At 34.9% G+C, this 27,323-nt stretch overlaps 2 protein-coding genes across 4 annotated transcripts in view; both read left to right on the top strand.

Moving 5' to 3' along the window:
* The first annotated feature begins 1,598 nt into the window (after positions 1–1,598).
* Positions 1,599–17,063, top strand: ngly1 (N-glycanase 1). Its single transcript, XM_049476027.1, has 12 exons — positions 1,599–1,963; positions 4,523–4,637; positions 5,511–5,810; positions 6,651–6,813; positions 8,173–8,396; positions 9,465–9,582; positions 10,318–10,463; positions 11,989–12,099; positions 12,680–12,856; positions 13,813–14,001; positions 14,164–14,341; positions 15,258–17,063. The coding sequence occupies exons 1-12, from the start codon at positions 1,863–1,865 to the stop codon at positions 15,431–15,433; spliced, it is 1,998 nt and encodes a 665-aa protein (XP_049331984.1). The 5' UTR covers positions 1,599–1,862; the 3' UTR covers positions 15,434–17,063.
* A 304-nt stretch (positions 17,064–17,367) lies between these two features.
* Positions 17,368–27,323, top strand: part of top2b (DNA topoisomerase II beta) — a 39,669-nt gene continuing 29,713 nt past the window's right edge. Inside the window, exons 1-3 of one of the 3 annotated variants that reach the window (XM_022667353.2) lie at positions 17,368–17,941; positions 20,465–20,659; positions 22,140–22,230. In XM_022667353.2, coding sequence (XP_022523074.2) covers positions 17,900–17,941; positions 20,465–20,659; positions 22,140–22,230 — 328 coding nt within the window. In that variant the 5' untranslated portion in view covers positions 17,368–17,899. The remainder of the gene's footprint in view (positions 17,942–20,464; positions 20,660–22,139; positions 22,231–27,323) is intronic. The other 2 variants (XM_022667354.2, XM_022667352.2) reach the window with 2 other exon arrangements.

Here is a 27,323-nt window from a genome sequence, read left to right as displayed (position 1 = left end):
TTTTAATTTACTTGATAGGACCTTATTTATTAAAACGTTTTTTTTTTTTTTAAATCGCAATGCCGCGCGCTTTCCTTTTGACTGACGCGTGCGTTCCTTAGGCTATGACTGACGCTAAACTGTTTTGATTCAGTTGTTATATTATATTATATTATATTAATACCATTTTAAAGTTTTCGTTTCTATGTTTTGAAATTCGTTAGATTATATTTTTGTCAACATTTTGGGTTTATTTTTGTTTGTTATTTTTCTAATAATAATAGAATTTACATAATTTATTTTCAAAGTAACGTGCCCAACACTGGCTGACAATGAGCAAGTTTCCTGGCACAAACCAGCATGAATGACATGAAATGTTTAAAATTAATACAGACATGTAGAAAAACTAAGAGAAGACAAGCTGTAACCTAGATGTAAATAATAATAGAATAATAATAAATAATAATAAATAATAGAATAATATGCCAATTAGGCATATTTGTAGCAGTTGGGTATTTTTTCATCCCTGACTCTAATTCATTTAAGTTATATACCTGATTTGATCTTTTTCTGTACAATCCCTGCTAAAGTTTTAGGTGAAGGAGACCTAAAGAAGGTCAGTGCATGTTTCTGGAAAAAACAAAACAGTGGGCGTGGCATCGTGATGGTTACCATCCATCGCAATGTTGGGTCATAAATGAGGATGGACGATGATATCATCCATCGGCACAACCCTATTTCTTGCATATTAATGTTGATTGGCCCCCTAGCTAAATTCGCCTTGAGCCCCCAAATTGCTAAGTCCGCCACTGAGGCAAATATATGTACATTTGGTACTAAAATATGTGATTGTTGTTTATTGAGGAAATTATTAAATTTTTATTTTTTAATATTATCAAACATTTATCAAACATGACTCTTTTTTTTGCATAATTGCTCCATATGTCCCAATAATGTTATAGTAATACTGAGTAACTACTTATCCAGGATTTGTCTTTAATTTCGGAATGTATAATAAAGTATTTCGCTAAACAAAAACTAAGAAAACTTGTAAATACATCAGTCTTTCTATGATAAACTAGTTATTCTTGTTTTGTTTAGTAATAGTGTTGCATTACTGCAACTGTTCGCTAATACTGGTTAGTAAGCAGAGGCTTGGAGAAACAGCCAGGGCACTTTAAGATTAAAGGCTTATAATTGGACTTTAAAAGCTTTCGAAAATTATGTCTGCGGTGCTGAGACATGTGATCTTGTTCTGTGTTGAGAAAAGTGTTACATTTTTTCACAATTAAAATGATTAAACATTTAAAATATATTATTATTATTATTTTGCTCCATATAAGCAAAGTACTTTTGCTCTGACTCGAGAGCGCCCTCTGGCGGTAAAAATAGTGACTAACTACTTATTCAGGACTTTTCCTTAATTTTGGAAAATATAATTAATTATATTAATTAAACAAATATAAGAATTGATAAAACTTGTAGATTATATATTAATACCTTCATTTTCTATTTTCGAATTTAGTTTGATACGGTCAGAAAATTGCTAAACTGCTAAACGTTAGACTGATCACCTCGCTCGGTGAGCTGCTAGTCTCCTCTGTAGAGGATCTGTGGCTGAGTCAGTGTTTGGGCTGCTGTGAAGAGCGTAGCGTTATCGCACAGTTCGCTAACTCAGTTAACGTTACATAGAAATATGTCGATTTTTTTAACACAGTAAAATATAACAGTGGAGGTTTATTAGTTTGTCAATGTTGCCGGTTGAGTTTAGTATTTTTTTTCAGGGCATTTTTAGTACCGTTAGTTGAGTTATTAATCACGTTTCCGTGACTTTTATCTTATATCGTCAGGCTAAAGGAGTGTAAACAGTTTCTGTGTGAAAAATGTCTGGATTTCAGGGGATTTCTGCTCTGTGTGAAAATCCCAACGAGGTGTTTCTGGATGTGTCGAAATTACTGTTAACTTATGCGGACAATATTCTCAGGTAAAACCGATTAACCTTCATATTTAGCTAAAGCTAACTAAATAACGTTAGCTAGATTAGCTTAGCAGCTTTTCCTTTGGAGCTAAACTGTTTATTTTATCTAAAACTGTATTTCTAGTCGAACACACTGCCTTATTAAAGCTTATTAAACCTGAAAACCTGTGGGTGAAAAAGTCTTTGTAGTTCATGAAGTTCTAAACCTGAAATAAACGGAGATTTTTGCGAATAAAAAACTGTCTTATCATTCTAGCTAAATTATCTAGCTAATGCTGCATCATCCTTATGCTGTCCAAACTCTACACCACTTTAAACAGACTTTAAAAAGACTAGATTTTGATGTCTTCTCACAACTAAAGACAATCACAGACTTTTTACTCACAGAATAAGATTTTATAAAGACTGGAAATCTTGCAGAATCACTATTTGCAAGACTGGATCTGGATTCTTTCTGAGATTATTTCCCATCATGCTTCTGGTGGAGTTTACATAAAATAAATATCACATATTATATTATTGAATTTATAATCAAAGACCCCATTAACAGTTTTTTGCCATAATGTTTGTACTTAATATTTTTAATAGAATACATTTTGTGTTCAAAATAAAAGCTTTTTTTTACCCGCTTTTTTTGCTACAACCTTGTAAAACAAAGAATCAGTTTTACTGCTGTACATTTACTTTTGTTTTATATAGAATTAATGCAATAAAGAACATCAGTCTTGCCAAATTTTATTATATGTATTTATGAAACTGGTTTGTGTCAAAATCAACACTGCACAATAAGACATTATAAGTCATGCACAATGAAATACCTTTAAATACAATAACTTTAAAGTGCTACCTGTGTTTAAAATACTCTACATATTAAAGATAGAACCGTATAAGGCATATTAACTGCAAAATGTGTTCTTTCTTAAAATCGTTTGTAAACACAGTCACATAAAAATATTCTTGCCATGCAGTTTCCTATAGCTCTTCTTCTATTAGTTGTTCACATTGCTCACTTTTCGTCACTATTTGCATGAGCCGAGTCTCAAGACTTACGATGTTATTAAACACGGTTGATTTTATCTGAACGCAGGACGATAAAAATACTGACTTACGCTGACTGATTTATTGATTTCACTGTCGCAGACAGAATTATCAGCCTCCTTTTACCTTGTTCCTTTTGTCCAATGAAAAAATTGAATATTATTGGACCACCACTTACCTGGTATTTTTCTAGGCAGTGGACGAGTACAAACATTTTTTACACCCTACAACATGCATCAACTGTGTAATAATAAAGTTGGAAAGTAGTGTATACCACAGAGTGGTCCACTACATGTTTAATATCATGTTAGCTGTGCTTTCTTTTAATTGTTAATCCTCAGTAATTGTATATCTGTGGTAATAACAAAATGTGGATTAGCTAGCAGGTAGGGGTGGGAATCTTTTACTATCTCACGATTCGATTCGATTCCGATTTTGGGGGCCACGATTCGATTCAAAATCGATTTTTGATTCAAAACGATTTGATTTATAAAAATTTATTGAAAACTTATTGAAAAAAAAGCCTCCAAAATATACACTGGTCCTGGAGAAGGTAATGTGTTACAAAAACAATAAAATGTGCAGGAATGTGGGTCCTCAGTGACAGAGGAATCACTGGGATATCACAATGACGTTAATGAACAATAAATAAATAATAAATAACACTGCTTTATTATAAGGCTACTAGCGGTGGTGTGTAGGTGACGCTGCTGGGCTGATGTGATGATAGCAGTGGAGCGCTAAAGTTCAGGAGCAGCTGCTGATTAACTAGTTAATTTTAGGCCGTTGTATTTCTTCAGAAAGGGGGCAGGAGGTGGAGAAATTAATTCATATTGTCCATTCCTTAATTCCTCTGTGATGGGGAGCTGAAATTAGCTCTGATTAGCTTATTGTTATTTTTCCGTTCCGCCTTAAATGCTGCAGCCCGCTGCCACCTGTAGCGTTATTTAAGGTGGAACTGGAAAGTTAGCTAGTTAGCTAGCTAACAGAAACTGAAACTAACTACTAGCGATCTTTTTTATGCTTGTTATGAAGCATTCTGCCATAAAACATTAAAACTACACGTTAATCTAAGGTAATATAGTGCTTGTTCTGCCATCTTACCGGTGATTCTCATACACCTACGCTCTGTGTGGGTCTGACGGTAAGTTCAAACTGCAGCGGCCACGGTCGCTTTGGGCAGTGGGAGGCGGAGCGAAAAACGCTTCGTGCCGCTGCAGTGTGAACTTACCGTGAGGGGTAGGGCCAAGGGAAGAAATGGGATTGGACCTTAGAATCGATTTTGGGACATTTTAAATCGATTCTGAATCGTAGTAAATGAGAATCAAGATTCTTATGTGAATCGATTTTTTGGCACACCTCTACTAGCAGGACTGCATGGAAACTAATCATTAATCTGGAATTCACTAGGCATGCTGGTAGGAGTTGGTTTACGGTTTAGAATTGAATTCTGCATGACTGTTCTTAAGGTCCAGAATTTTCTATGTTTAATATTCAGTTCATAATTATGTGTTTATCTATCCTCAGGAATCCGAATGAGGAAAAATACAGATCAATCCGTTTAGGAAACCCAACCTTCTCCACCAAACTTCTCCCTATAAATGGAGCAGTCGAATGCCTGTTTGAAATGGGCTTTGAGGAGGTATCTGTTTTTTACTGTATATTAAGAGCGTTTTCACACAGGCACAAACCTAAACGCAGCAAAATACGCACCAATAAATCACTTGAGCCCATCGTCTCCTCTGATTGCTTAGAGCTGTCTGTTATGGGATCAAAAAAGTGCAGCAAGAAAGTTGTGTGTTCTAGAGTATTATGTATATGTATTATCTTGCTAATAAATCAGGTTAAACTGCACCTGAACAGACGTTTAGCTAGAAAAAAAAGCACATTTGATTGTTGGGTCAAAGCAAGACGGGATCACATTCTCACCAGAAATAAAACGCTCCAGAGTTTTGGGCTGAACTTGATTACTGTTTTTACACCTGCTGAAATGAACGAAATCCAGTGTACAAATGAACCAGGGTCTGATTAAACCGAACCAAATAGTGCTGTGTGGGAACGCTCTGAGTGTGATATTTTATTCGTTTAACACAGGACCTAATCTGGATTTTTATTGAATTCAGAATTTACAGAATTCAGGGTTTTTAGCATACACATCACATTTAAATTTGAATATTCGCCATATAAATCAGGCGACTTTTATCAGCTGACCTTATGTTTTATGCCTCTACCTAGCACATGATTTTCTGCAATGACTAACCATCTGTAATTCAGTTTAATCCATGACTAGTAGGTGTAATCTGATTTCTGGAAACTCCCATGTGGGGTCACAGTTTAATTTCACACTTTCGTAACGTAACTATGTGTAAATAACATATTGTTTTTACAAATTCTTTACTTAATAGTTCATAATAATATTTATTTTGAATATACTGTATTAATCACAGTGTTAGAAGACTTTTTTCGAGTGTATCTTTTGTCACAGACGGTTCTTTTTAAACTCTGTTGCTCTCAGGCCGAGACTCACCTGGTGTTTCCCAAGTCAGCGTCTGTGGATCAGCTGAGGCGTGTCCGAGAGACCATTGCTGCTGAGAGGAACCAGAGGCTTGGGTCCGACCCAAATACAACGAGCTCTCAGAATACCAGCAGCTGCTCTACCTCATCTTCTCCTGCTGCTTCTACTCCTGCTCAGACACCAGCACCTCAATCCACTACTCAACCGTCTACACAACCGTCTACACAACCGTCTACTCAACCGTCTACACAACCGTCTACACAACCGTCTACACAACCACCTACACAGCAGCAGTCTTTGGTAAGAGTACATGCTATAGTATATCGTCGTTTTCCAATAATAAAAAAAAAAAATTTACAGGAGAGAGAAAAAAAACCTTCTAGACTTTCAATGGAAGTCAATTAAAAAAAAAGCCATTATTTTAGGTAATTTTTAGAAGTATTTATATTGGTCTGTTCATCAAGACATTTTTGCCCAGTGTCAGGGACAGTTTATCACTTTAAATTATGTAGTAAACCAAAAAATGGAGATACATGTTTTTTTTATTGGACAGCTATGATAAGATATGTTGTTGATTAGTTTATTCATTTTTTTGTTTTTCAAACATTTAAAGCAAACTGCAAAAGCGGGAAAAGCTCTCCCTTCTACCCTGCCCCTAAACCCATACATCACCCAGCAGTGCCTCTCCCAAACTACCCCTCCTATATATATATATACATATATATATATATATATATATATATATATATATATATATATATATATATATATATATATTGTGATCATCCATCTTCCTCTTGATTATATTCCAGAGGTTTTTAATTTGATAAAATCAAAGAAACTCATTTTTAGGTGCTCTTCTATTTTTTTTTAGAGTTGTATACACATATTTTTTGGGGTTAAGAGAGGGAGGACTTCAGTAACCTGATTTTCTTGTTCCTTTATTTTCTTGCTGAAAGATATTCAGTGCTCTATTCTCTCTGTGGTGCAACTTTAAGTACACGTCATCATGTCATCATACCTTTAGGTGTCAGTATACAATCAGACAGGCCTGACAGGCTCGGGTATGATGTGTGCGGAAGTTTATTTGACGAGACTAACACTTGTTTTTTGTGTTTTGTTTGTTCTCTGGTGTGATAGCTGAGCAGTATGACTTTCCTGAGGACTCTGCAGTCAAACTTCCAGCATGTGCTGTTGTACGAGAGCGCTGACATGCAGCAGAAAGCTCTGAACTGTATACCACGGGAAGATCTGTGCTCCAGAGCTAAAGAACGACTGGAACAGGCCAGGAAAGCTGATCCAGGTGAGAGAGGCTGTAGCTGGAATGGGAATTTCTGCCTCAAGTGAAATAGTGCACTTTGTGGTAGTTACTGTGTTTTGTAGTGTCGTTTGCATTCTCTACTACGTCTATATAGCCATAATGCTATATAGCTAATACTGTGTATTTGGAATGAGTCAGCAATGAGCCATTCTTTGTGTTTATTCAAGTTTTTGTAGAGACCTTTGCACAATGCTCATCTCTGGTTACTAGGAGTATCATATCGTATCGTATGCAATAATATCTCTATACCCTAATTATCACATCAGGGTGCTACTTTTTTGCTTTTTTTTAGCAAAAAAAAATGTACACTGTTCTCATTTCCTATTATATATCTACTAGAGACAGATTATATCTGTCCAGTATCATTTATTTTACTTTAATCCTGGATATATGGAGATATTTGGAGTGCATTATTATTATTATCATGACTGATCATTCTGGATCACTGACTTCTGTTAAAAATTCTTGTATTTTTTTATATCTTAGTTAGAGGTGTGTCATATCATATCATATACAATAAGACAATTAATTTTTTATTTTGTTGCAGTAGTGTGTTTTTGAGAAAGAAAAAAAAAATAATTTGATGTTTTGTCATATCAGCAAGAGTATTATTATCACGAAAATACCATGAAATATCGTGATATTATTTTAGGGCCACCTATTTATCGCCCACCCCTACTGGTTACCCTTGATAATGAACATATTCAGAAGTGAAATTGGAGAAGTGATTTTAATCAGCACATTAAAAACTTGCTTATAAATGTATGATATATGATGCTTTGTGTGGATATCTTTAGATGTGGTTATTGGTTCTAAATGTGAAACTCATATATTATATAGATGTATTAAACACAGAATGATCTATTTTAAGTGTTTATTTATTTCATTGTTGATTATTATGGCTTACAGCCAATTAAAGAAACTAAAAATCAGTGTCTCAGAAAATTTGAATATTATACAAGACCAATTGTTGCTTTAGGCAGTACTGTGGGCATTGTGCGAAGTCCTGCTGGAAAATGAAATCTGCATCTCCATTAAAGTGGTCATCAGCAGAGGGAAGCTGTAAGATATGAAGTGCTGTAAGATTTAGTGGGAAAACAAAACTGCACTGACTTTAGACTTGATAATAAAACACAGTGGATCAACACCAGCAGATGACAGACATGTCTCTCCAAACAAACCATCACTGATCATCAGTACATTTTACATTTCATTTAAAGGAAATCAAGGGATCAGAGTCTGGAGGAAGAGTGGAGAGACACACAGTCCAAACTGCTCGAGGTCTAGTGTGAAGTTTCCACCAATCAGTGATGGTTTGGTCTTTTTCTGTTGTGTGTTTAGATTGCAGTCTTGCTGAAGAGGACATGCTGGTGCTGGAGCTGCTGCAGTGGTTTAAAGGAGACTTTTTCTCCTGGGTGAACAGCCTGCCGTGCAGCCGGTGTGGAGGGAACACCCAGTCCGCTGGCTCTCTGCAGCCGTCAGCGGATGACCTGCGCTGGGATGCTAACCGTGTTGAGAATCACTACTGTAATACCTGCCACCTCACCACCAGATTCCCAAGGTACCTCCTTAGCAAAGTCCGTTTGCTAACAAAAGAAACAAAAGAACATTAAAAGGCTCAAAAACTTTATATATTAACATTATTTTAAAATGTTCTGTATTGTAGATTAATACGAAAACTATCCAATCCGTGAATAAAAACATATGTAATTATTTAGTAAACCAAAAAAATGTTAAACACTTCTTAGATAATCAGTTTTGAACATCTCTGCTGGATTTTCTCAGTCAGTTTTATGAGGTAGAGTCTCCTGGAATTCAGGCTTTCAGTTAACAGCTGTGCTGAACTCATCAAGATTTAATTACTTGAATTTCTTGTCTCTTAATGTAAAGTTTGAGAGCATCAGTTAAAGTAAAGTAGTGAAGAGGTAGAGTTACAGGTATACAGTGAATAGTGAATATTTGAGTAATGTTCGAATCCAGGTTATGAGAAGCAACAACTACTCAACTAAATAAAGAATAAATAATGAAGGTATTTCTAAAGTGCAGTCACCGCAAAGACCATCAATATCACTAAAATATGAAACTGGCACTCATCAGGATCGCCCCAGGAAAGAAATTACGTTTCAAAATAAAAGCCACCAAAACAAACAAATTAGTAACAAAAATACTTTCAGACTAAAATTTGAAAAATGATCTGGTATGTAACCAAAAGGATACTGTTTTGTGATTTTGATCTGTAAATATGAAGATATACTTCCAGAAAGCAAGAAAAATCCTCATCAGAACCAGTCAAATTGGGTTTTTGGACCACAAATTGATGCAGGTTTAATACTGTATTACTTTTTCAAACTTTATTTCAATAAATAGCAGTAATTGTTTTGCTAAAGCACCATTTTGCTCTCATCTTTGTGATTTTAGATGATAAAACATAAAGAAAAACTGTAGAAAACTAACAAATAAATCAGATTTTGGCAAAAAATAAAATGTATTTCATAGGGTCAGACTACAGCAGATGACCCCTATCACACACAGACACAATTCACGTCAAAACTTGACCTAACACCCTTTCTGTACCTCGTTTTTTTTTTTATTGTTGGCTCTTTTTATATCTCTGCTCCTTTGTGTTTAGGTACAATAATCCTGAGAAGCTGCTGGAGACCAGAAGAGGGCGATGTGGAGAATGGGCTAATTGTTTCACACTGTGCTGCAGAGCCTTGGGCCTGGAGGCCAGGTACATCTGGGACTGCACAGGTATTCAGAGTGGCATGTTGCCATTGCTCTTCTGCAGCATAAAGTTATCCAAAAGCAGTGTGTAAGACTGGTGGAGGAGAACATGCCAAGATGCATAAAAAAAACTGTGATAAAAAAAAGTTATTTCACCAAATATTGATTATTTCTGAACTCTTAAAACTTTATGAATATGAACTTGTTTTCTTTGCATTATTTGAGGTCTGAAAGCTCTGCATCTTTTTTGTTAATTTAACCATTTCTCATTTTCTGCAAATAAATGCTCTTAATGACAATATTTTTATTTGGAATTTGAACAATGAACAATGTTCATTTTACTCAAACATATATCTATAAATAGCAAAATCAAAGAAACTGAACTTCATTTACATCTCATTTGTTTTATTTTAATTCCAGTGTTATTTCTGGACTTAACTATACATTGTTGCTGTCCAATGAAAAACATGCATCTGCATTTTTGTGGATTTTTAGTTTACTACATGATTTGAACAGACAAACTGTCTCTTACACTGGGCCAAAATATTTCTTAATAAACCAAAAGAAACTTTTATTACTCTTATTACCTGAAATAAACTCTTTTTAAATTGACCTCCATTGAAAGTTTAGAAGTTTTTTTGTCTCTCCTGTAAAGTTGCTGTTTTGGAGATACGTGTTTTTCATTAGACAGTGATAATATAATGTGTGTTTATTGATTAAGTATAAAATCACATCACTCAGTTTAATCTGTGCTGTTTTTAGATCACGTGTGGACGGAGGTGTACTCTCACTCTCAGCAGCGCTGGCTGCACTGTGATCCCTGTGAGAATACCTGTGATAAACCGCTGCTGTATGAAATCGGCTGGGGGAAGAAGCTTTCCTACATCTTTGCTTTTTCCAAGGATCAGGTAGGATGTTTTCGAATACTAATGCTTATAATTGATTAATTGATTGAAAGGCTTAAATGATTGGTTAATGAGTTTGATCTGCCATATGCAGCCTGTACTGTGAATACAGAATCTGTAATGCATGTTGTAAATTGTTTTCAGTAGTAAGTTAAACATAGAGCTGCCCAAAAAATGCTGGTCTCCTTCCTCTAAAATCCACTTTTTCTGGTTCTTTGTGAAATACTATGGCATTGATAACTATTCTCGGCTCAGGGGGTGCTCGAGTCTGACGTTAAGAGAAGTTTAAGGGTTAACTTTCCCGAGCACTCAGTGCTGTATCTTTATAGCTAAGGCTAAAGTATCTCTGAAAACATTTAGTCCTTTGAGTTTTAGAGCTGTAAAACTGACTGTGGGGGAGGGAGACAGGTAGTGTTATGTGTTATGTGCTGCAGTGCTGTTAGCCAATCAGCGGTGATATATTTGCATCTGTGAATATTCGTGAGCAAGAGCCAAATCCTTTCTTTCTTCAGAGACCACTCACTCAGTGATCTAAAGCAGGGTTATACAGAAACACCGGAACATATAATACTAGAGACACAACTAGACTGTTTGAAATTAATTTAAAAACGATGATATGAGACCTTTAATAAACACCTAAGAAACCTTGCTTGATATTTGCATTTGAAGTAAATAAAAAAATGCCTTAAATATATAGTTTCCATTAATATATTAAGCAATCAATTATTATTTATTAATATCCCAATTTTTAAGAAACACAACTTTTAATAAGGCAAATAATTAATAATTTTATTGTCATTTATTATTGTTATAGTCAAAATTCCACAGTAGGTGATACCATCAGTCAAGAAAAAGCAAACATTTTATAGTGATATTTCTTAAATAGAAACAAGCTATGTATGACCCACCCAGAACGTGTCCACGACCCACTTCTGGGTCCCGAACCACCAGTTGAGAATCGCTGCTGTAAATGTTATGTGTTGCAGCTTGTACCGGTGGACGGTGTTGTGGGTAGCAAGTTTAGTTTAGTGACAGGGCAGAGCACAACACCCTGCACTGTGAAACATGATTTAAATGTAAGTAGTTTTGGATAAGTGTGCTAGCTAAGTGTTGTACATGTGAATGTAAATCCAGTGCTGTTTTCTATGGCCCTGTTCTCACCTGATTAGCATTAGCATGTGTCTTGGGTGATCTGATCACAATGGACCGTTCTGATCAGGTGATATGCATGTAAATGCATAGTGTGAATAGGGTCTCTGAAGCTTGGAAGGTGTCAGCAGCCCTTTGTCTGGATCTGGATGTTTTACTTTTTGTGAAAAATATCATGTGTTTAAAATGATGTGTATTTCAGAGCTAGGCTTAAACCCTGTCCAGAGCATGCAACCCTTTATTCCACTGTATTTTATTGTATTTTAAGCATTTATTTGCCTTTGAAAACATGTAAACCTGTAGGATGCTGCTACATCTTTTTTTTTTAACTCAAGCTGTGTATAGTTTAAATCTTATTTATGCTGGTGTATGATTGCAGGTGATAGATGTGACATGGAGATACTCGTGTAAACACCAGGAAGTCATCTCCAGACGTACTCAGGTTCAGGAGACGTGGCTGCTGCACACTATTAATGGACTAAATGCAGTGGTAAGTGAATTTGCACTGGTTAATTGTTATTTATAAGACACTCTCCTTTCTTATTTTAGTTATCCTCTGAGTTCTTTAATTTCATTATATTTGTTTCATTATTTTATTTTCTATTTTTTGCTTTTTAACTAATTTTGTAATTAATGTTTTTATTATTTTACTATGTAAAAGTTAGTTTTAGCTTAATTTTAACTGTTTTTTGGTTGTTGTATTAATCTTACCTTTTTTTGATCTTAATTTCTTATCAATAAAACCAAGTTTTAATATTATTTTATTATTGAACAATTTTTATTTTTTGTTCACTGTTATTTTAAAATTGTTGAAAATAATTATTATTTTCTTTGTCATGTCAGTCCCTGTTTTTTGTAAAGGCTCGGCTACATTAAAAATGAGGGTTGTCCTCAATGTACTTCCGAGCCAAAATAAAGGTTGATTGATTGATTGATTTTAAATGATGAAATTTTAGGTTTAACATTTCATCTTTACCCTTTAATCAGTCCGTCAGGACATGTTTAGTGTCTGAGGTTTGCTTTTATTTGTTCACTGGAGCTACGAGGCTAATTAAACTGTGTTAATGCAGAGGCAGCAGGCTCTGAGTGCGGACAGGAAGAAGGAGCTGCTGGAGAGGTTGGTGGTGGAGCTGGTGGAGTTCATCTCACCTAAGAGCCCCAAACCAGGAGAGCTCGGAGGACGCATCTCTGGATCCCTGGCCTGGAGGGCTGCCCGAGGAGAGACCGGTGCTGATGGTACTAAAGAGGTAAGGAAACGACCTGTGGGGCGGGGGGGGGGGGGGGCATTCCAAATAAAATGTCTATTTGGAACTAGGGTTGAAACACTTAGTTGATATAATCGATAGGGGTGAAACGATTACTCAAGTAAATCGAGTTACTCAATTAAAAAAAATTGATCGAGTAATTTTCTGTGCCTCGAGTTAATTGTTTATTTAATGCAAAAACTCAGAGCGCGGAATTTTGCAGTGACTTTTATTGTGAAACAGCGCTAAGCGTTAAGTCACCCACGCACAGGAAGCAGGAAGTGGAGGCGGCAGAGGAGTATTTTTGTTGTTGAAAAGCGGGAATAGAGCGTCAACTTACGAGAAAAAAGGGCAATAATAATGGAGCATTTAAGGCTGGCCAGCGTGTTTTATTCTACAGGTCTTGAAGTATTTTGGAGAACATCCCCTGTCCAAAAAGGAGAATCCACCTCTGCTGTTCAGAAGTTAAGATGCACAACATAAAGCAAATGTTTATGCCTTTTTTATTGATTATTGCCCTATAGTTTTGATACTTACAAAAAAATCCTTGTTAAAAATAATTTAACATTATTTATTAAAGTACTATAATAATGGTGGCCACACAAAATCTTAACACTTTAGGCACATTTTTGATCAGCGATTGAGACATTATTTGCATTATTTACAATTATATAGGCTGTACACTAGCAATTTTTTTACTTTGTTTTAAAATGTTATATCTTTATTGTTTTCCCATAAAAATATTTAGTAAAATATTTAAAAGTGTGAGGAGTGTACTAACTTTTGTGAAGTACTGTGATGAGGATGCAAAAACAGTATACTCTGTATCGCTAATATTCTGTTTATTTGTTCTTTTATTGTTTGTATGGTGCTGGAACACCTAATGCTATTGTCCTAAACATACGCTTCTTGTTGTGACGTGTGATTTTTGTATTTTTTGGTTTTATTTCTATTTCCAGAAAGCCGCAGGGTTTGTGTTTATCCCCACTGAGACAGAGAAGCGCGTGAAGTTGTTCCACCTGCAGTACAACATAACAAAAGACTGTTACTGTCGAGTGAGCAATGACCAGGAGAAGATCCCAGGTTGGGAGAAGTGTGTGTGGAGCAATGAGTCTGTTTTCAGGAAAGAGGAGCATGACTGGCAGATAGTAAGTTTCTCTTCTTATGTCTCTTTCCTATCTATCGGTAGTTGATTTCATCAGTCTTAATCAGCTAATGTGCTTTTCTAACTAACCGTAAGATTTGTCTGTATGCAGACTCCATTTATTCTCTGTTATTGTTCGGTACTCTATCATGTGCTTCTGTTTTAGGTCTATCTCTCACGGACAGAGGGAACTTCATTAGGAAAGCTGTGCTGGAGATTTGTGTGTGCGCCTGTTGGGATGAAGATCAAGAGCGTCTCAATCAGAGCCATCAGTCAGACGTTCCACTCTGGCACAGTCCGCTGGAGCCTGCGCTCTGCTCAGACTTCTGTAGAGTTCCCTGGAGGTAAAACTGTCAAATAGACTGGTGTATAGATCACTCTGTACCATAAAGTATCCAGACTTAATACGGTGTAGCTGTAGTGAAACTGTCTCATTTGGCAGTCCTAGATTGATGAGGTGATATGTGGGTGGAACGTTCGATATCGGTACCAATACCCAACAGATACTCTTTTTCAATAGCTTTTTCTAAATTGTAACCGAAAAAATACAAAAAGGTGATTATTATTTTCACACAGTGTTTTTATTGAACAGATGACACAAGTAATGTGATTCTCATACTGCCACCGTAAGAGGATCCATCTTTTTGGATGCTAAAAAAAAAATCATGTATGTTTGTGGTACTTTATAAAGAACAAAACCAAAAGCATTAATTGTGTTTATATTATATAATATCCTTATAAATATTTCCCCAAGCATACTGCTGGATGCAGTTCAGTATTTAAGAGGATAGATAAAGAGGGAGAGAGAAAAGGGGAGAAAATATTGAGAATTCAGGTTTTGGTACATTTTTTGAGATATTTTAGTTGGTGCCTTTTTGGTGCCAAATTTCGATAACCAGCCTTAGTACAGTTATTAGTACAGGTCTATCATACAGCTCTTTTTTGGTTAGGCTTGAGTTTTTTTTGAAGAAGGAGAAACCACAATGGTTGTGGTTCATGAGTTGTCACTTCCTACTACTAGCTATTGAACTGTTCTTATTAAACTATAGCAAGGAAAATACAATTTTCCAATTATTAGCACCATTAAAAAAGTTTAAATAAAATCTTGGTTTAAATAAAACAGACAATAATATGTCAATTTTTTTTCCGAATGCCTTTGTGAGTTAATTCTATGACCTTACATGTTCTGAGAGTATCGTATTTGTAAATCTGAATCAGCTGAAGATGCTCCGGCTCACCAGTGTCTCTTCTTTTTAACAGATGGCAAAATGCACTCAGTGGCAGGCCTGTCCGGATCCACAGAACTGGTTGTAGAAGCAGAGCTGAGCGGAGGGGATGGAGACGCAGGGTGGCAGCATGCTCAGTTATTCAGACAGAATATGAAGGAAACAGAGACTTCTTCATTTGAGATTATTGTGGAAATGGAGGATGCTTGATGAGAGATTTATAAGAATAGTTTTCTCTTCAGAAGTGAGAATGAAAATGTTTTAGTTTGTGAGTGAGAGATGAGATGTGTCCTCACTTTTTATTTTCCTCCAATGACTCTCTGTGGATGTGTCATTAATGCAGGGGTGGAAATAGTACAGTATATTTATTTTTATTTGTTATCACATAATTTTTTTTTTATCTAAAACGTTTTAAGAAAGAAGAGAATCTTTTAATATGTTACTAAATGATGGTTATGACTAGAATTGACTTGAATTCTCACTGTAACAGTTGTTTTTAATCTGCATGTGTTGTAACTGTTTTATTACAGCGTTATTTAAAACTTTTAATTTTTGAGTTCTGTAAGGAATATTTTATTTATGAGACATGATTTGTTGATATTTTAATTGCTGTTTTATGAAAGATGTGCCCAGTGTTATTTGGTAAGTTAAGAAAAAAAACAGCATACACCCTTATGCAAATGTTTAGGCACCTCTAGACGCATAACATATCTGTCTGAGTATAGTTAAATATACGGTGGCCGAGAAAGCCCAACGCAGTGCAAATTGAAAAGCGCTGCAAAAGCACAAAACACATCCATCAAAATTACAACACAGGCGCAGCAACTAGAAAAACGCGCAGCAAATAGAAAAACGCGCTGCAAATAGAACCACAACACAACGGAATTTTCCCGGGGGACCTTAAAAGATACTGTACCAGCTAAGCTGCGTCTTCAGTAACGTCTCGGACTTCACTATGTGTACAAAGGACAATAAGTGGCAAACAAGGCGTTTTGTGAAGCAGAACTTTTAATAATATGCACACAACCGTGGTAATCACAGGTAATAAACATAACTTACTTTTCAGAAGCTTGTTTGCCACTTATTGTCCTTTGTATACAGCTGGTACAGCATCTTTTAAGGTCCCCCGGGAAAATTCTGTTGTGTTGTGACTCACTTCCGTTGTGTTGTGGTTCTATTTGCAGCGCGTTTTTCTTTTTGCTGCGCCTGTGTTGTAATTTTGATGGATGTGTTTTGTGCTTTTGCAGCGCTTTTCAATTTGCACTGCGCTGGGCTTTCTCGGCCACCGTATAAATATCATTGTTTAAAGAAAACACAATTCTGCATCTGCACATTCTAAATCATAATTACTGTTTATTTGCTACTTTTAGCTTCTTTTTTGAAAAGACAAAACAAAAACATAATGTTTCACTAAATGTCACATGTGTAAAAGTAGTAATTTTATTTTGTCTTTTTTGTATTATAGTATACTAAATTCTATAAATAAACAAACTGTGGTCTAAAATGTTTAAATGTTTATATTTCTTTTTACATTTACGTTCACGTCCTACAGAGGCATTGTCTGTCCCTCTCATTTTAACAAAACAATTCAACAAAATTTGCCTTTTTTTGTTTGTTTGTTTTTTTAAACATGGGTGTCCAAAAAATTTGCACAAGTCTGTGTATGCGTGTGTGTGGATTTCTTTTTGTGCTTATTTGCATCTGGAGAAAATCTAAAAAATAATAAAGCAAGCCCAAACGGAAAGATAATCGAATGTAAGTTTAAATTAAGTGTAAAATAGCTAAAAAGGGTAAATAGTTTTAAGTCTGGGAAGAAAATAAAATTGTGTTTTTAAATATGTATTGTAAAACTTATTGTAATTATTATGTTATGTGTTAGAAAGTAGCTTCTCATGTTTTTTTTTTTTATGAAGAGAGAAAATGGGTTGAACGAGAAGAGGTGTGTCCAAACTTTGGTTGACTGAAAATGTGTAAAATGTTTGTAAAAGGATTGTATTAAATTATTATTATATCTAATATATTATATAATTATTTACCAAATCCTCCGCCAGTTGCCATGTGTGTACGCAGCGTGGGCTTTCTGATTTTCTATTGGTCCGTTCGTTTGCGCCTCGTATTTCCTCCGCTCCTATTGGTCGGTTGGAGCTTTGGGGCTCGTCAACGAAGCCGGACGGAGGTAGCGGCTCTGTTTATTGTTTCTGAATGAAAATCCAGGAATGTGGCGATAATCCAGCGCTGCACATGAAAACAAACATTCCAGCTGAGTATATTTAATCTCGCTGCTTTTTTTAGGATGTTGCGGAAAAAATAATACTTGTTTTTTTAGGGTAAACTCTCAGTAGCCGGTAAAAAAGAAGTGCTCTGAGTTAGTAGCAGTTGTAGTAGCTGGTAGTAGTAGTAGACGGGCATCCAGGCCTTGTGCGGTAAAGCGCCTGTCGATTTTAACAATAGCCGAAACATCACTCTCCTCTCCGGGCAAACCGCCTCAATGTAACCCCCTCCTCGGATATACCAGACACGGTTAATGCTGCGGATCTTGCGGACCCTGCTGGATGTTTCACGCGGGAAGCGGCGTTTTTAAGGAGGTATCTGGCTGAATTTATGGAATTTTTTTATGAGGACTGATCATTTTTTTAACATCACACCACCAGCATTGGAAGAAGACACAATAGGAAAATGTCCAACGGTGCTGCAGGAAGCGGGGGTCTGACCTGGGTGGTGAGTAGCTAATATAACTAATAAAGCAGTAGTTAAGCTACTCTTTTAACTTAATACTCTATTATAGTAATAAGTGCTTTATTACATAGTTATTATAAACACACTCGCTGTTTAGTTAGCGTTAACTACAGCTAGCTAGCTAGCGGTGCTAACGCTATAATTTTTCCCATCTGGAAACGCGCTTTGTATGCTAGCGTTAGCTGTTAGCTAGCTAACTAACCTAGCGAGCTAACCCATAGCAGGCATAGGCAGGCAGGCTGCTTATTCGCTAACAGTTACACTAGCATAGCTAGGTTAGCTATGCTAGCTAACGAGCTAACCGGTTAGCTAGCTAAGCTAGCCTGCTGTATTTGTGGAGTGTAGTCAGCAAGCTGAGTTAGCTAGTTAAAGTTAGCTAAGTTGTTGCTAGCTAACTATCTAGCTATCCTAGCTTAGCTAACTACATGCTAAAACAGTCAGAGATAGAGGAGAGAAAGAAAGAGGCAGAGTTAGGAAAGTGCTTTAGAAACTCCAGGAAAACAGTTTTACTGTTTTATATCAGACACCGTGGCTAAATATCGCTCTAAAATTACCTCAGAAATATCTTTTTTCAGTTAAAATTTCAGTCGTGTTCTCCTCCTCAGATGCTAGCTTGCTAGCTACACTTACACAGCTAACATAGCTAACGCTAATGCTAGCGTTAACAAAGCGAGCCACCGAAAGCCCTTTTGTTTCGCTGTGATTTCAGTTTCTACACTGTTATTTGACCCGCTTTTAATCGTGGATCAATACGAAAATAAGTACCCGAACTTTAGTTAAATCTAAAGAAGATAAAAGACACAGTCTTGGCTGTTATGACAGCAAACACTCACTGCATTAAATAGTAATAACAAGTCCTCCACCACCTAATCTGAAGTTTACTGCGGAGGGTTCTCACACCGGCAGACTGATAGCTGAATTCAGATGGGTTCAGTGTCCAAAAGTCCCAAAGTTTCATAATTCTTTAAAAAATTCCCCATAAAATTAAGTTAGTCTTACCAGTGACTGCAGTAATAACACCATATACTCAGATGGCAAGCCGTTTTAGCCCAAAATACCACCAGCAATCCAAGTCCTAACTCAGTTTTACAAGTAAAAACTTTAACATAGCTGTTAATTAGGGGAGTTAAAAAATCTTTGTAAGGCTGTTTTTACTATTACAATCTCTCATTTCTATGGAAGCCCAATGCTTCCACTTAGAAACAATATGGGTCCCCCACTAAATCATAATAACGTGTTATTAAATATTAACTGTGATATACTAAGTCATTATTATGAGATACTAAGTCATAATGATGAGATATTAAGTAATTATTACGAGATACTAAGTCATAATTATGAGATACTAAGTCATTACTTCCAGATAGTAAGTCCTAGTTATGAGATAGTAAGTTTTAATTATGAGATACTAAGTCATAATTTTGAGATGGTTAGTCATAATTATAAGATACTAAGTCATAATTTTGAGGTGGTAAGACATTATGAGATAGCAAGTCTGATACATCTTATCTGTAGATCTGTTATTATTGAAGATTGCTTTAGGATTATTTTAGTTCATCCCAATGTTATTGGAGCTTTATACGTTTCTTGAGTGTGGAAATTTGGTTAACTGTCCCTAGTAATACACTGTTATTACTTGGTAATAAAGTTTAGAGCGAATGGAGCTTTACAGAATGAGTATTAAATGAGAATAAAAATAAAGCACCTTCTCCACTGTGCAGTTGAGCTCTGTAACTCTCGCTCTCTGGAGAAAATAAAACTTGGCAGGACCTGAAGAGGCAGTACTGATCATCCAACTTCAGGATGTGACATCACTTATATGCAATTATAGCTAAATGCAATGAAATCCTTACAGCAGTGTTGCAGTATTTAGCGCAAACGAGTTCCCAGAAGACCCAGAAGTTTAATATTGCGACAAAAATGGGAAAAACCCTATTAATTAGTCACTTTAGACAAAAATTGGGATAACATCGTAAGCTACTTAACACTTCATTGCATTGGTGGTGTAGTCTTTTTTTACAAAATAATAATAAAAAAAATTATATCTCAGATAACGTTAATTAACTTTTAATTAACATACATGGGTGTCTAAACTTATAAATACATATATAATATATTGTTGATGTCATGATTAGTCTGGCCCATGTCAAAGTTTTATTATTAATGGACTAATAGAAAGGCTCCAGAATGGCTTGAATAAACCAGGAGAGAGCACCTTTCCATCCCGTAACATTAAGAGAATTATTATTATTATTATTTAATGCAGTACACACACTGTAAAGGAATTACACTGTGTATACGGTATTAGGAGTAAGTGTCTGCTCACTCAGTCAGTCAATCAATCAGCAGTACGTTCACATTGGTTTTTATCAGAATGAAAAAAAGAATTCTGACGCAATTCAACACAAACTCCCGTCTGATATCACACAGTCTTGATTTAGTCAGCCGTTCTCCAGTCGCAGTGACATTTTTTAACAAAAGTTGTGCCAATATGTCTAACAACAGACCCTCTTTGATAAGAACAATGCTGCCAAGAAAGAGGAGGCGAATGGCAAGAGCGAAGGCGGGAAGAGCGAGCCGCCCAAGAAGGAGAGCTCCAAGAAGATGTCTGTGGAGCGAGTTTACCAGAAGAAAACCCAGTTGGAGCACATCTTACTCCGTCCAGATACCTACATCGGCTCTGTGGAGCCTGTCACTCAGGTGAGGGTTAACACATGTTATCTGTAGTATTTAATCACTGTTGGAATAGAAATGTACGGTTATCTTAAAGCCTGTGAAAAGATTTTTTGCTCAGATCAGATTTGTCTATCTTGTCGGTTCACATTCAGTGTAAATGTAAGTGATCTGTATCTGTGTGTAATGTGAATGAATCTGTTCCTGAATCGTCTCACATGCTGCACATTGATACCTGTATAAATGCCTCCTTCTTCACCAACAACAAAAACCCTCATATTAGAGAGAGGAGAGACTCGTAGCTTTATAAAGGGAAATGGATGAGTTAGCAGCTCATATGTGGAGCATCTTTTGCTGGAGTGGAGAGTAAACAGCTGCTCTGAAGTTCATGCTCAGGTCCAGGAGGTGAAAAAAGAACAGGCGGTTTGCTTTTGCTGTTTTTTTGCAGCTATAGCTGCACCAAGAGATGCAGTGTGGGTACGAGAGAGAAGCACGTAGCGCTTATGCTAATGCATTAAAGCAAAAAGACGCTTGAATTCTGCATGATTTGACCGTTCACATTCATGTCGCATGTCTGTGGATCGGATATGAATCCGATTTAGAACCACGTATAAAAGTGGTTTAGATCGGGTTTTTAAAAATGGGATTTGGCACGTTCACATAGCCATGAAAAAAAAATCTGATTTGAGTCACTTTAGCCTGGCTTAAGTTTTTATGGGAGTGTCAATAAATAAAAAACTTTAAATGTCTCCTCGGTAATAAACGTTTTGCATTCGGATGGTGATAAACTGACCACATGATTTCAGTTTAATTTCCATCATCAGTTCAATTATATTTTTCCACTTTGAGATTTAGAAAGTATTCAGTAACTAAGCAGAGGATCTAGTTCAGGTAAAAAAACAGTTGGTAATTTTGCCTATAAGAGGTCCAAAGCTAATGGAAAACATCCTGAATAAGAGGAAATTACACCATAAAACCATATAAATGTAATCAAATTAGGGCTTAAGCCTAAAAAACAGCTTGTTTTATATATTCCTTTCTTGTTGCAGTTGCTTCAAAGGAATTAAATTACCTACATCTTCCTTTTTCAGTTTAAAACACCTATGTAACCTACTTATAAACACTCGGAAATGATGGTCACGTATAAATGAATGACGAACGTTTTTGTACATAAAGCACACATTGATGCTTTATTGTTATTCTAGACCAGTTTTACATGTTTTTTTATCACTGTATAGAAATCAGTACACACATTACACTCTTAATCATTATCGCTTTCAAGATTTAGCTCCTGCCAGGATCATTAACAGGAACAAAAGGCTAAGTGGTGTGTTGTAAATCATCCACAGTAAAATTGATTGCAGTACTATGAGTATTTATGTGGTCCGCTCATTACACCACATGTATAAACGAGTATAAAATCACTCTATCCGTGAGTCTTGAATCTGAACAAATTTCCTGCATGCGCTCAGCTTGATCTTTCCTTTCTTCTCTCTGTTATTTTCAGCAAATGTGGGTTTTCGATGAAGAGATTGGAATGAACTTGCGGGAGATCACTTATGTTCCTGGACTGTATAAGATCTTTGATGAAATTCTCGGTAAGTTGATATCTGGTGCTTTTTTCCCCTAGTTACCACTTTCTCCTGCCGGGAGAACAGGCTTTCTGTCTGTAATTCATTTTATTTATGTGATTTTAGTCTTGTTGCTCTGCTTCTCCATTACATCAGATGTTCAAATGCAGAGATTGCGACGGCATTTAGACGTCAGCCGGATGATGATGAATGTATTGCTTTGCTCAGAGCGTTTTACAAGCATACCTTTGTGTCTTGGTTTGGCTGAAAGTAGCTTATTTTGACCCTATAAAAAGCTGTTTTTGTAGTGAGTGTTGAATAAACCAGTAATTTCCATTACACTCAAGCTTCCCTCCTTTTAAAGGAAGCGTGTCACTCGGGATATATTTATTTATTTATTTATTTATTTGCACCAATAAAAACAATAAACACAAAATGGAAATAGCAATAAACAAAATAGTGCAGGTAGAGGCAAAAACCTAACATGGGCTTAAAAAATGTCTCTACCTAAATAATATCAAAATCTATTATAACAAATATAACATCAAAACAAACAAACAAAACAAAAAAAAATATCACAATTTAAACATGTAACAAAAAAAATATATTCACAATACATTCATCAGATGATCTTTTAAACATCTTTTATAATGTTTTACAGATGTACATTTTTTTGCCAAATGATTAAAATTATTCCACAGTTTTGTCCCCCTATATCTGATTGAATACTGACCTCTACAAGAAAGAAATTTAGGAAGATGGAGATCTAAAGAATGACGGGTTGAATACTTATGTATTTCTGCATTTGTAATAAAATAATTTATAAATTGTTCTGGGAAATTTTCCTGATTCGAATAAATTTTAAAAATAAAGATACATATTTGGAATATATTAATATTATAAATAGAGAGAATTTGAAGTTTCTGAAATAAAGGAGCAGATGAAGTATTTAGATGTGATCGTGTTGCAATACGGACAAATCGTTTCTGAAGAACCAGAATTTTACTAAGACTAGTAGAATATGTACTCCCCCAAACTATATTACAATATGAAAGATATGGATAAATAAGACTATAATAAAGAGTAAGAAGACATTTTGTGTTAACCAGATAACTAACCCTCCTTATTATACCAATAGATTTATTTATTTTTCTACTAACCCAGTCTATTTGCTCTTTCCAACTTAAGTTTTCATCAATAATGATTCCCAAAAACTTAGAACTTGACACTTTAGGCAATGCCATAGATTCAATTGTAATTTTTGATAAGCTTTTAGAATACATTTTTCGTCCACTAAAAATTATATAATTTGACTTTTTTATATTTAAAACAAGTTTATTTAATTTAAACCAGGTTACATAAGCAGCTAAACCAGTATTTGCATCCTTAATCAATGTATCAAAATTTGAATGGCTATTTATTAGAGTTACATCATCTGCAAACATTATTGGGGAAAAATATGAAACATTAGACAAGTCATTAATATAAATAAGAAATAACAATGGTCCTAGAATAGAACCCTGTGGGACACCACAAAGCAATTCAGCTCTACTAGAATAACAACCATTTACACAAACAAACTGCCTTCTATCTGAGATATAGCTTTTTAAAAGATTATATGTAGTATCCTGAAAACCATATTTATGTAACTTTTCTAATAATATATGATGATTAACTGTATCAAATGCCTTTGAAAGGTCTAAAAAAATACTACAAACAAATTTACTTTTTTCTAGTGCAGAGGTAATTTTGTCAGTCAGATGAAGCAGAGCCATATAAGTAGAATGATGTTTCCGAAAACCATACTGATGTTTGTAAAAAACTGAATTAGAATCTAAATGAAAAATAATCCTTTTATATATTATTTTTTCTAATATTTTTGAAAAACATGGCAAAATTGATATAGGTCTATAATTGTTAAAACAACATGGGTTATCTGCTTTAAACATTGGAATAACTTTGGCAACTTTTAAATCTGATGGCACAATACCAGTTTTTAAAGATAATGAAAAAATATAAGCTAGTGGCTGCAATATTTCATGCTTCACCTGTTTAACCAGAAATGCAGAAATATTGTCATGACCAGCTGAAGATATCTTTAATTCATCAATTATATCACTTATTTCTTGGATATCAACAGATTTAAAAGAAGATATAACAGGAAAAGTTCTGGTTTTAAAGTCCAGTGGGTTACCATAACAATAGGGAATGTTATTTACTAATTCACAACCAATATTTGCAAAAAAATTGTTAAAATGATTAGCAATATCAGATGGATTATTGAAATGATTTTCACCATCTGACATAACTGATGGTACCTCTATAGCAGCTTTCTTCCTTTGTAACATCTGATTTATCACTTTCCATGTTGCTTTAGTGTCTTGTGAATTAGTCATAATTTTTTTACTGAAATATTTCTTTTTCGCATATCTAATAAAATGAGTATACTTGTTTCTATAGTTTTTATAAGTACTATGTGTTAAAGGAGTAGGATTTACAACATATTTTCTATACAAACCATTTTTTTTCCTCAACATCCTTAGTAAATCTTTAGTAAACCAAGGCTTATTAAAATCATTACTGTTTTTCTTTGTAGAAGTACAAATTGGAAAACATTCATTAAAACTAAAACTAATCACATTCATAAACTTTTGATATGCAAATTCAACATTGTTTTCATAATATAAATCACACCATGATGTACTAGTGAGCATGTTCCTAAATTTACAAATGTTTGACTTACTCATAATTCGTTTATTAATATTGTTCTTAGTATCTTTAACTTTAATAGAATTAACTAAAGAACACTGAAATATCGGAAAATGGTCTGATAGATCTGCCAACAAAACCCCAGATTTAATTCCTTCATTAAGAGAATTTGTTAAAATATTATCTATCAAGGTTGCTGAATTTTCGTTAACTCGTGTGGATTTATAAATAAGAGGAAAAAAATAATTTGAATAGAGAACATTAAGAAAATCCTCTACTTGAGTATCTAATTTATTTTTTAAAAGATTTATGTTGAAATCCCCTAATATATAACAAATTTTGCCTTCTACATTAATCAAGTCAAGTGACCTCGACAAACTTTCATTGAAATCTTTGACAGCTATATCAGGTGGTCTATAAATAGCACCAATAATTACATTTTTCCCATTAAAAGCATCTAAAAGTTCCAAAAAAACAGATTCCGCCTCAAACCCATCTGACTTTAAATTAAGATCATTCCTAATTTTAAATTCATAATTTTCATGAATGAACAGAGATACTCCACCTCCAGACCTATTATCTCTAATATAATGCATATAATTATAACTAGGAAATTTAAAAATATCTTTAAGATCCTGAGTAAGCCATGTTTCTGATAAAGCAATAACCGAAAATTTGTGTTTAAGCGAAGATAAGTAGTGAATAAAATTATCATAGTTACTAGAAAGACTCCTTATATTCAGATGAAATGTAGAAAATACCCTAGAGGACATAGAAAGACATAAATCATTAAATTGTATTTCATTATAAAAACTGCAGAGATTAGAAACATCAACTGATGAAAAAAAATTTAAATCTGGATCAAGATTCAAAGTATAAGAATCAGTTGTAGCATGATCAAAAGGTTCAAAGATCTGATTTTCAAAGTCACATTTACAGTTCATAATTAAAAATTATGATATAAATATGTAAATTAAAAAAGTTACTGTCAATATTTAGTGAAGAATCAGTAAGCTAATTTCTTCTTTTTTGCTGTGATGGATTTTGAGGTGGATGGACAATGAGTCTGTCATATCTCAAGTATGCAATGTCACCTCTTTCTCGAGCTGCCTTCATTTCTGGAACCAGTTCTTTTCTTCTTTGTCGAACAGCTTCAGAAAAATCCTCATTGATAAAGATGTTGGAACCTTTCAAGTTCTTTGCTTTATCCAGAACAGCAAGTTTATCCTTCAGCCGCAGGAATCTGACCATAATAGGTCGAGGTTTTTCTGACGAGGACAGTAGTTTCCCTGTTCTGTGTGCACAATCCAGTTCTATCTTCAGCTGATCCAACTGTAATTTTTCTCTGAAGAGCTTTCTCACTTTTTCTTCAGATTCAGATGCCTTCTCTTTAATCGACTCTTTGATGCCATGGACAACAATATTGTGTTGCTTTGATTGGCCCTCTAAAGAATCTGTCTTATCTGAGAGCGAGATCATGCTTTTGCATACTGTATCCAAATCTGCTCTGGTTTCATCACTGTTCTTAGACCAAGTCTTACACAAAACTTTAAAATCATCAAACTCCTTTTGAGTCATTTCTAGACTCACCTTGAAATCATAAACTTGCTTTGATAGATCATCAATCCTCCTGTTTGAAGAATCAACTATGATCTGTACACAAGCTTTAAAGGTTCTTTCCTGTTGTTCAAGCAAGGTTCTGTAGAAATCCTTCTGCTGATCCAGTAATTCACGCACTTGAGCCATTGTGACGTATTCCTCAGTGTTGTTTGAGGCTTTAGGTGGCATGGTTTGGCACTCAGCCTTCAAGGCCTAGTAGGCCCAAAGTTCCAGCCAAACAAAGGTCTAAATTTACACAAAAAAACGCTTGCAATGTCCACAATTTCAGGTGACAAAGTTTCTTCAGCTCTTCTTATTTCAATAAAGAACAAAAAGACTTGCAATTATATACAGGATTTCTTAGATAATCATTAGATTGTAGAAAGAGACACTGTCGTTGCCACATCTAACATCTAATTGTAAAGTTAAGCTTTGTAAGGATGGAGCTGATCGTAATTAATAGGCTTTTTAGTTTAAAGTGACAGTGTCTTTAAGTTTTTGGTGAGAATATATAGTTTTACGATCTGTAGAAAGTTCTGACCTGATTTCTTGAACAAAATGTTAATAATAATTAGGAAATTGGTGTTTGGTGAACAATATTATACCCTGAAATATGGTGCCATATCACCCACCACAATTATCACATGAGGGTTCTACATTTTTACTGTTTTTATCAAAAGAAAATAAAAATAAAAACTTCACACTGTTTTAATTTCTCATTATATATCTACTGTAGACAGATTATATCTGTATATATATATATATATATATATATATATATATATATATATATATTTATTTTATTTTAATCC

Source organism: Astyanax mexicanus, chromosome 3 (assembly GCF_023375975.1).
Source record: "Astyanax mexicanus isolate ESR-SI-001 chromosome 3, AstMex3_surface, whole genome shotgun sequence".
Classification (NCBI taxonomy): domain Eukaryota; kingdom Metazoa; phylum Chordata; class Actinopteri; order Characiformes; family Acestrorhamphidae; genus Astyanax; species Astyanax mexicanus.
Note: the sequence above shows the minus strand (reverse complement) of the source record. Positions and strands in the feature narration are given on the sequence as shown.